Raw genomic sequence first — 10,419 nt, 5'->3', positions numbered from 1 at the left:
GACGCGGTTGAATCGGAAATAGAAGCTCTGGATGCTCCATTCAGCAAACACTCCGGAGTAAGTCAACTAGTCAACAGCATCGCAGCGGTAATAATAATAGAAGTATGGGGTTCTCTCTCAGAGGAGTGGATAGTGGATACATTTTTTGCAACATCGCACGGAGTACGCGGACATCCCATCCCAAGGAGCCAGGAGCCAGGCAATCCAGTCCAGTCACCTGGATCCATCGATTCTGTACGTGATGGGCGCTATGCGTGGACATACATACATACGGAGTACACGGTGTAGGACTGTAGGTACATTCCCGACAGGGCCAAGCTGTAAGTATCCCGACGTACTCTGTACATCCGCATGTAGTCAACCGTCCACCGGTGCAAACGTCGTTGTCGTCACTTTTGTATTTTCTTTTTTTTATTCGGTTTTTGCTTTGCCAGAGCGTCTGTGGATCGCCCTAATCTAACACCGTCAGGTTGTCAACACGTACTCCGTCAGCCCCTCGGGGGGCTGGGCTCCTTAGAACCTCCTTAGTAATGGATGGAATAAGGAATTCCCCATTCCTCTCTCTCTCTTTCTTGCGCTCGCAGCCTCGCTCCTTCCCCTCAATCAGGTCTAACAATGTCTATCACCGCCACTTCGGATGACAATCTAGATTTCGTCCCAACTTGTGGACATTGCATGGGGGCAGAAGTCCACGGAGCCCGGTCGTTTCCGCCACAGAATTAGAGAATGGAGATGCCTTGACTTCCCTCCCTTAAACAGGATCACCGACTCATTTTCTTTTTTTCCCTAATCGTGGACACCGACCTGCCGACCCATGAAGACAGCCCACGGGCTACGAAAAGAGGGGGTGGTCAGCTCCGTTCAAGAAAGGGGGGGGAGGAGTGGATTGTGGATATGTCGGTGATGACAATGGAACGGCGTCTTCGGGGGGCTCAAAAGATAGCAATCTCCTCCCTCCCGCGGCGTTCATCTTCAAGGCCGGCAAATCCATCAAATTACCATTACCATTTAATATTCTGGAGGTACAGCGAAGCGAGCTAGTGGGTTCACCATTCAACGAATGATTTATCATAAACGATGCGGACGTTTAGGTCATGTTTACTTTTTCTTTTTTTCCTTTTTTTTTTTTTTTTTTTTTTTTTTTTACGCTGTTCTAGTCTCTCATTCTTCCGGAGGCGAATTCAGCGCCATTATGGCCGGAATTCTACCGGAATTGCCATTCTAATCGCAAGAGGCTGCGATCCGATCCCTCCCTGGTGAACCTGACCTCTTGACCTCCTCACCTGGTTAAAGGGGGGGAGGGTGGAATCAGGAACTATTGCTAATGAACTAAAACCCCCCTAATCATGCCGGGCCAGGGATCCAAGCGAAGCTACTCGGTACTATATCCAGTACTTTCAGTGGTAGGTACTTGTATCCCCTGGCCGGTATATCTGAAAGGCAAATTGAAAAATAGAGAATATGAAAATCCTGCAACAGCCTTGAGGTGCTAAGGAACATCAGACGAGGACTGCAACAGCCCAACTAGCCTGGAGTCGTATGCATCCTGTCATCATCATCATCAACACCACGACCATCATGCTCTTGCTCTCCTTTCAAGCCCTGTGCCTTCGCCACATTCTGTTCGGAACCAGAAACGAGATCACATTTTCCAGTCACACGCATACATGCTTGTAGTTTGCAGGGCCTGTCTCAAAAACCCTCCCTTGTGTGATTTGGCGGCGCGTAGACCCCCTAGCAAGCCGATGTCCTCGAGCCATTTGGGTTCAAGACAACAGACCAACGCCAGCAAATCCGGAACTTTACTCTGCAGCTTCTCCCAAGCGGCCAGTCACCAGAGACTGAGTGCCTATCTTCATTGAGTCTCACTCAACGACAAGCCCCGCGACCCGAGACGAAGACGCGCGGGGGAAGATTTCAATATAGCCTGATTGGGATTAGCGTCGACGGTCGAGGGAGTTTCCCAATGCGGCCCTCAATCTTCATTTCTTCTTCTTCTGCATCCTGCTCTTTGACGCTTTCGTATCGATCCCTTCGTACTTTGGTCCCTGCCACGCCAAAGGCTTGGTGGCGGCCTTGCTATTGCAGAATGACTTGCCTTGTGATAGATGCTTCCGCGCAACTTGCATCCATTACAAATACCTTTTCGGGCGATTGTGTAGCATCTATCGTGCGTATCCGACCATGGATATTGGAGACAATATAATGTTGGGGCTATTGAGCGCTTCATTCATCATTGAAATCCTATTTCCTGCATTTGGCTGCTTTTCAATACTACCTACCTACCGTCCAACGGTGACCACCTTTTTCTGGCCAACCATCTACCCGATGGCAATAACTCGATTTGATGATCAATCATTGTTAATTCGGCGCCTTTGGCAGCTGAAACTAACCGAAAACAGGGCATCCGGCTCTGGCAGAAATCATAGAGATCGTCTGCAAGCCACATATTTATCTTTCTTCATGTACAACACAAAGGAAGCAAGAACCCCTCCCGTGAAAGATCATCAGCTCGTCTACATTCCATCAGCCTATACATAGCATATGGGTGGACGGGCCAAGCAGTCGCACAAGGGAGAGAAGAGAACAAAGAAAAGAAAGCATATGCATTGCCCGGGATCACAGTGTCCTTGATCCAACCTTTCACCACCAAGCACAACAAAAACGGACGCAATTCGGTATCACCGATTCCATGGTACCCTGACAACGTTGGATAATGATGGTCGCTTACCGTCCTACAGTCTTCGAACGCAGATCAGCCGTCCTGGTTTAAAATATATCCAGCAAAGACAATCTATATTGACGGTCCTGTCCACAACCGCCAGGCAGGCAAGCTACGGCTTTGCCCTATCCCTTTTCTTTATCGGGGCCCCAAATTATCTGACACCCAGGAGAGTGATACAGAACGGCGACGTTGATACTCTTGCGTGGGTGAGCAACATTTTCTTTTTCTTTGTTTTTCTTTCTGTTTTTACCTCCTTTATCTGAACGGGAGGACCATCAAAAGTACGTCACGCCATCTCATTGCGCAGTTCCGCCCGGAGTCTGGTCACACAAAGAGGTCAAGCGTGGTTGGATCTTAAAAAGCGACCGCAGCCACTAGCTCCTATGAGTTTCAAGATTCATCTCATAATGCCGTCCATTGACATAAAGACTTGCATGGCATTGCAAAATCGAGTCCGTGGACCGGGGGCACAATATGGCAATTGCTGTGGTGAACCGTCGCTTTTCCACAGACGTGCCCCTTGTCCGACAAGTCATCGGTGGCGGGCTGCACGGTCGGCTGGAATCGGCTGACTTTCATTATCATGCTGTGGCTTTCCTGTAAGCTCGGGGTACTCGGCTATAAATCGGCGAAGTGAAAGAGGAGTCGGGCATACGGAGTGTCACCTTACACCGGATTTGTCCCCTAACCGCTCCATAATTCAGCCCAGGATCAGGTCAAGCTAGGTCGAGATCAGGCTGGGGGAGGCAAAACCAAGCCAGACCGAACTGAAAGCCGACTGTTGCTCGGATGGTCAGGTAGGACCGGTACTTTTGTACGAGAGGCAGGATGCGGGCCTCTCTTTGACTCCATTAGGGTGCATCCGATTCTAGGCTGAGCAGACGCAGCAGCAGGCAGGATTCCAACCGTACCGCCTGTTTTACGTGGACTAACTATATGTAAGCCACCACAGGGTACGGGGATGAAGCGGAGTACACAAGGTAGGTCGGCAGGTAAAGCAAAGCTAGGGAAACCTTGAGATTCGGACGGCTTGGGTACAGGGAAGACGGGGATACCGACTGAGCAACGAAAATACGATGCATATGTATACATTCACATCCTACCTACTTACGGTCCTACCGACCTACCTATCTACCTGGTTTAGGATATCAAAGCTGCCCATTGCTGTACATATATAATATGCACCCATCCTGTGCAATATTATTGCACCGGAAGCTGCATCCTAAAAGTCCGCTTCGGACCATGTCATGTCGGAGTGTACATAAACCTGTTTGTATGGTGTTGATCGAGTCCTTTCATTGTTTGTATGGGCGACAATTCGAAGCCACCAAAGGCTATTTGTGTCAATTATTCCGCGAGGTCGATCGGATCGGATAGGTGTCAGTATTAATGTTGATACGGAGTACGGGGTAGACTCTATCGATGGATGTGCTATGGCACAATTATGAGTTATTTGCCTGTTTGGTGAACCTTGCAGATAGCTTGACATGTCGTTAATGTGCGATATAAAATTGGTAGGGCGCATTTTCTACCTCCATTTCATTTATTCTTCTCCAAATGACACGCGTACATGTAAACCACGCGCATACGCCTTGAACATAATTCTCCCAAGATGAAGTAGGGACACAAAAAGCAAGAAAAGAAAAGTTAAGAGAAAAGTGATCTATCGAGTTATGCCAATACTTGGTGATTTGTGCGCATAAATAACTAAGTAAGCAAGCAAGCAAGCCACTTGGGCAAACAAGCTTGCGTCTGCGCAATCCCAATAGTCCCTCTGTGATACATACAACACACATAATCTGTAAATAGGTAGTGAATTAAGGCCGGAACTCTGCTAATGCCTGGAGGCTTTGGATATTTGGTGAGCCTTATTGTCTGCCTCTATCTCTTCCTCTTAGGGGGGGATTTATTTACTGCACTTTCGACGTACGGGAGACTTTGGGCATTTAGGTACTCTGTGTTTATGTATATATGTACTGTATGTGCCTTGGTTATGTGAGTAACTAACTATGTAACTAAAGAGGGTATGTGACTGATCAGATCAGATCAGATCAGATTGTTCCTAGGTGGTAGTAAGTAAGTAGTCAGTCATTGCTGGTTATTTGTGTTATAGAGTAATGCGGGGTTTTGTTGTGAATTTTTGATGTGTACATACAACCAATGTATAACTATCTAGAGACGGATGGAAATGTGTTTCAACTGATATATTGTACAGTGGGTGGATTGCTTGTAGCCTTTATCGATCGCGATAGAATGGGAATACCATGGCATGTCTTTATATATCTACTTACTTTGGCTAGGTGCTGGCAATGACGCTACATTAGTCTCTGGGGGTTGTCTATGCTGTTGGCCTAGAATCGGGAGATAAGTTGTCCTAAGCGTGATATATGTATGCTATATTAGTATATTTTGAGCGGTGGATGGACGGATGGATGATACCTTATCATCTATCACTGGCTTGCGTGCAATACAAATCCAAGTTATTAAGATTTTCTGCTTGGGGAGCTTTTTGTAGCTTTCAGACATGTATACTATATTCTGATTTGTATATGAGGGAACGTGAAAGGTGAGATCTATCGACAAACAACCTGATTGGTGGATGAGGATATTGATTGTTAATTCCTCTTGTTGGCCCTTTTCTTTCCTCCTGATACAGGGAGATTATACCGAGGTATCATATTTAGAAATGTTTATCTTCTTCTCGTGGCGAGGAGATATATTTATGTTTGTAGATACGAGGGTGCTATAGGTAGTAGGCTTTGCTAATAATATACTTACAACCACCTTCCACCTACCCCTCACACATCAGACTTTCCATTAAGAACCGCCACCACCAAAACATATCCAAAATGGCAGCATATCTCTCCCTCGACGCATTCCAAGAGCTCATAGACTCCATTGTATCAAATCCCGCATCCGCAAACCCAAACAAAGCACTAGCCAACAGCCTTCTCAACTTCCATTTCCCCATCACAAACGGCTACATCATCGTTCCTGAACACCATTCACCAGAATCCATAATTCTCCGCGTCCAACGCCATCAATGTCACTCTGGTGACCGGATCGTGATACACCATACAGTAGCCAAGACCGGACAGGCTACAGACGACACGAACGCATCTCTGAAGCAGCTCGAACGCGCCCTCGACCTATCAAACCCCGATTCTGGGCGATGCTGGGCCCTCCTGCTCCACGGCCTGGAGCTTCGGTTCTATGAATACCATCGGTCTCTTCCGGTGGATGAGCGGCTTGTTCCGTGGGGTCTTCTGGCATCGCAACCTCCGAGGGACTCGTATCATGCAAGGAGCGATAACGTTATCATCGAGGGCATGCTGCAGTACATGGCTAAACATTCTACACCGGATCCGAGATAGGTTGGACTTGTGAGTGGAAAAGGTAGCTTTTGTGGGTGGTTGAGGGGTAGGAGAGAATTCTTTATGGACTTTGGATCGTCTGAGGTTGAGATGGGGTTTCTGTGATCGGATATAGATCTCCAAGGGGGTTTCAGTCTAGTCAAGCTTTTCTGTTATTAACTGTCTGGGTGAAGCAGTCTATTGCTGTTCTTCCATTTTTCCAATAGTGTGAAGACAGAATGGAAACTAGATGTCAATATTCTCGTGAGAGCGATACTGACGATGAGCTGAAAGTTAGAATCGTTAGATAGTAGGTGCTACATGGATGAACTTATGTAGTATATATCAAGACAGGTATAATATGACTCTCCTGGGTATCTATATCTTGTGGCATCTTATACTGTACGCTATAACCAATATGTGAAATACCAGCGGCAAGGATACAGAGAAGAGATTTACATATTCAGGTTAGGATGGTATTGGAACGTAGGGAGTCACCATAGGTCTATAAATAGACAAGACAGACTGGGACTCATACCAGGCTGTAGGCTTGCTAATATGAACCTTCAATGGCGATGATATTGGTGACTGGGCTTGGCTGTTCTTTATACTATATTGCCTATCTCGGGCATCTACAAGTAATATATAGGATCTTAAACGAGGAATCCTGGGTTGCAGGAAGACAGTACCATTCCATAGAGCTCACTGATAGACTGTTTGATACAACATTAATTGTTCACTCCCTAGTAGGGGCTGCTTACTCCAACAATGTAGAATTGAACGAGTGCAGAGAGATAAATATTGGGTAAGATAGTATGTAGTTAACCCTAGCCTGCAACTGGTCTATACTATGAACATACCTAGGTAGTATACACTGCGTGACTACACAAGTATACAACGAGATCCATGACACAAGCGACAGGGATATAAGCTCACCCCCAAACTACCGTTTGAAGATCAGACCACGGGGAGAGAAGGGGAAGAGAAAAGACCCCAAAATCTGGGTAATCGCATAACCCCATCTACATGGGCAGCTGCTGTCCCCTAGCAACCGAGGCCTTTTGGGACCATGTGGAAAAGAAAGGAAAGCAATAGCGGAGTGGAGCAGATGGATTTCCCCGGATTCACATCGTGCCATCAAACGACTGGGATCGAACAAGAAAATAACACACATGGGCGATGGAGACAAGAAAAAGAAAAGGTCTAGACGCGGGTGAAGCCGGCAGGAATCGCGGGAGGGACCGTAGGGCAGACGCGATGACTCATCAGGCCTCCGAGTTGTCTGGCGAGAGATTCTCGTGGGATCGAAGAGACGAGGGAGTTGAAGGGGGGAGTTGAGGGGGAAAGGATCAAAGCACAAAGGGGAATTGGTTCAATCAGGCACGATCAAGAGAGTTGGTTTTCGTGTCCGACTCTGGGGTGGAATTGGATTATTGGAGAGGATATCATGCGACGATACTGTGGTCACTCCGTACAAAGAATGACTAAAATCTCTGCCAGCTTCTCCTCAGGTCCCCACTTGGCATTATCTGGAAGAGTCATCTCTATTATTTAGTTAAATTATTATCGCGTGAAATCTCCCCTCACCGGTTCGTCTCCATCCTGCGCTTAATCTTCCTGTCTGAGGAATTTTACCTTCCCCTCACAGCCTGGTTAGCGTCTCCTCATTCTCCAACTGCAGTGCAAAAACCAAACCTCAAAGGTTCACTCCGTAAACCCTTCTTTAAATTTAGTAGTGACGGATCCACCGGCGTAATCGGCGAGGTCGAGTGGTAGAAGTGGCAACAGCGCGGAAAACTCGGGCGACCCAAGGAGGAGCTGTGAACACACCGATTCGCCCAAAACAGCTTAACTGCCATCCTCCCTTCGCCTTCGTCATCTCCATTTTTTTTTTTTTTTTTTTTTTTTTTTTTTTTCCCTCCGGCACCAAACAATCAGAATTATCTCCGTCGTCAATTGACTCACGTCTTTTTTTTCTCCCTTTCTTTTTTTTTTTTTTCTCCCTCCGTTAACCCTCAGACCCTCTCCCCTCCATCCAATCTTCCCTCCCTTGGGCGACATATCAACCGACAATGGTTGGAAGTACGCTGGCCATCCGCTCCAAGATGGTATCCCCATCGACCATGCAGTTGTCGTCGCTGTCGCGCAGGTCGCTCTCGACGCGACCCATCCTTCGATCCTCCCTCCCCGTGAGATCTGGTGGTCTCGCCCGTCAGTCTCGTCGCACCTACGCCGACGCCGCTCCCACTCCCACTCCCCAGCCGAAGAAGAAGGGCTTCCGCTTTTTGCGATGGACCTGGCGCCTGACCTGGCTCACCGGTATCGCCTTGACCGGCACTCTGGCCTACAGCATCTACGAGCTACGTCACCCCATCGAGCAGATCGAGCCCGACCCATCGAAGAAGACCCTGGTTATCCTGGGTAGGTTTTGATCGCGCGTGCTTCCTTCCGGCTGCCTTGCCTGCTTCCGCGTGTGATCGCGGAATTGGCCGCGGCGTCAGTTCGCGACATCCCTACTAACGCTCTTTGTTTTTGCTCCAAATTAGGTACTGGATGGGGTTCCGTTTCTCTCCTCAAGAAGCTCGACACTGAGAACTACAATGTCGTCGTCGTCTCCCCCCGAAACTACTTCCTGTTCACTCCCCTGCTGCCCTCGTGTACCACCGGTCTGATCGAGCACCGCTCCATCATGGAACCCATTCGCAACATCCTGCGCCAGAAGCAGGCTCACGTGAAGTTCTACGAAGCCGAGGCCACTAAGATCGACTACGAGAAGCGCGTCGTCTACATTAGCGACGACTCCGAGGTCAAGGGTGACATCTCCCACACCGAGGTGCCCTTCGACATGCTGGTCGTCGGTGTCGGTGCCGAGAACGCCACCTTCGGTATGAATCACCGCTTAACTTCCTATTTGGAAAACGTAATTCGCGACTAACCGCAACGTCTGTAGGTATCAAGGGTGTTAAGGAGAACTCCTGCTTCCTGAAGGAGGTCGGCGACGCCCAGAAGATCCGTAAGCGCATCATGGACTGCGTTGAGACCGCCATGTTCAAGGATCAGACCGAGGAGGAGGTCAAGCGTCTGCTCCACATGGTGGTGGTTGGCGGTGGCCCTACCGGTGTGGAATTCGCCGGTGAGCTGCAGGACTTCTTCGAGGAAGATCTGAAGAAGTGGATCCCCGACATCCAGAAGCACTTCCATGTGACTCTGGTCGAGGCCCTCCCCAACGTGCTTCCCATGTTCTCCAAGCAACTCATTGACTACACCGAGTCGACCTTCAAGGAGGAGGCTATCTCCATCCGCGCCAAGACCATGGTCAAGAACGTTACCGACAAGTACATCCAGGCCGAGGTCACCAAGCCCGACGGCTCCAAGGAGATGGAGACCATCCCCTACGGTCTGCTGGTCTGGGCCACCGGTAACGCCGTCCGCAACGTGGTTCGCGACCTCATGAACCAGCTGCCCGCCCAGAAGGACTCGCGTCGCGGTCTCGCCGTCAACGAGTACCTGGTCGTCAACGGTACCGAGAACGTGTGGGCCGTCGGTGACTGCGCCATCACCAACTACGCTCCCACTGCCCAGGTCGCCGGTCAGGAGGGTGCTTTCTTGGCCCGTCTTTTCAACACTATGGCCAAGACCGAGTCCGTTGAGCAGGAGCTGAAGCGGTTGTCCGAGGCTCAGGCTGAGGCCAAGGGCGACGCGCGCAACGAGGTCTTCGACGAGATCCGGGAGCGCCAGCGCCAGCTGCGCAGAACCAAGCAGATCGGTCCCTTCCAGTACTCGCACCAGGGAAGTCTCGCTTACATCGGAAAGGAGCGTGCAGTTGCAGACATCAGCTGGCTGAGCGGCAACATCGCAAGTGGCGGTACCATGACCTATCTCTTCTGGCGCAGTGCTTATCTGAGCATGTGCTTCAGCAGTAAGTTCACCTTTTCTGACCATTTCATACGAAACCTTTTTAACCTCTCTCTTTTAGCTCGCAACCGTGTTTTGGTCGCCAACGACTGGATCAAGGCCAAGCTCTTCGGCCGTGACGTCTCTCGGGAGTAAAGAAATGATCCCCAATATTGGATAGAATGCGGAACCCTTGTACCACCACCAGCAAGATATGCGATGCGATGCCTATGAATATTCGGAGCGAGAGTTTTTTTTTTTTTTTTTTTTTTCTTCTACCCTGTTTATTTCTCATTTCTACCTTGAACCTACTTCTACTTTACGCCGCTTACATGAACACTATTACCTTTACCTACCTTACCAACTCTCCATCCTTTGAACTCTTTCTTTTTTCTTTTTCTGTTCTGTTCTATATCCTTCGAGATGGGTATTCTCCCCTCTGATTGA

General features: G+C 48.9%; 2 protein-coding genes across 2 annotated transcripts; both read left to right on the top strand.

The window, feature by feature from the left end:
• Positions 1 to 5,574: 5,574 nt before the first annotated feature.
• Positions 5,575 to 6,099, top strand: KD926_006346 (uncharacterized protein; the record flags this gene model as incomplete). Its single annotated transcript, XM_053099332.1, has 1 exon — positions 5,575 to 6,099. The coding sequence occupies one exon, from the start codon at positions 5,575 to 5,577 to the stop codon at positions 6,097 to 6,099; it is 525 nt and encodes a 174-aa protein (XP_052956990.1).
• Positions 6,100 to 8,150: 2,051 nt separating this feature from the next.
• On the top strand, positions 8,151 to 10,128 carry KD926_006345 (alternative NADH-dehydrogenase; the record flags this gene model as incomplete). The annotated part of the gene is made up of 4 exons (XM_053099331.1): positions 8,151 to 8,499; positions 8,625 to 8,963; positions 9,029 to 9,997; positions 10,055 to 10,128. 4 exons carry the CDS (start codon positions 8,151 to 8,153, stop codon positions 10,126 to 10,128), a joined length of 1,731 nt encoding a protein of 576 aa, XP_052956989.1.
• Between the last annotated feature and the right edge of the window lie 291 nt (positions 10,129 to 10,419).

This window comes from Aspergillus affinis, assembly GCF_023601865.1.
Source record: "Aspergillus affinis strain CMG 70 chromosome Unknown NODE_32_length_299506_cov_85_929706, whole genome shotgun sequence".
NCBI classification, from domain to species: domain Eukaryota; kingdom Fungi; phylum Ascomycota; class Eurotiomycetes; order Eurotiales; family Aspergillaceae; genus Aspergillus; species Aspergillus affinis.
The sequence above is the reverse complement of the archived record's forward strand: the minus strand, read 5'-3'. Positions and strand labels throughout refer to the sequence as shown.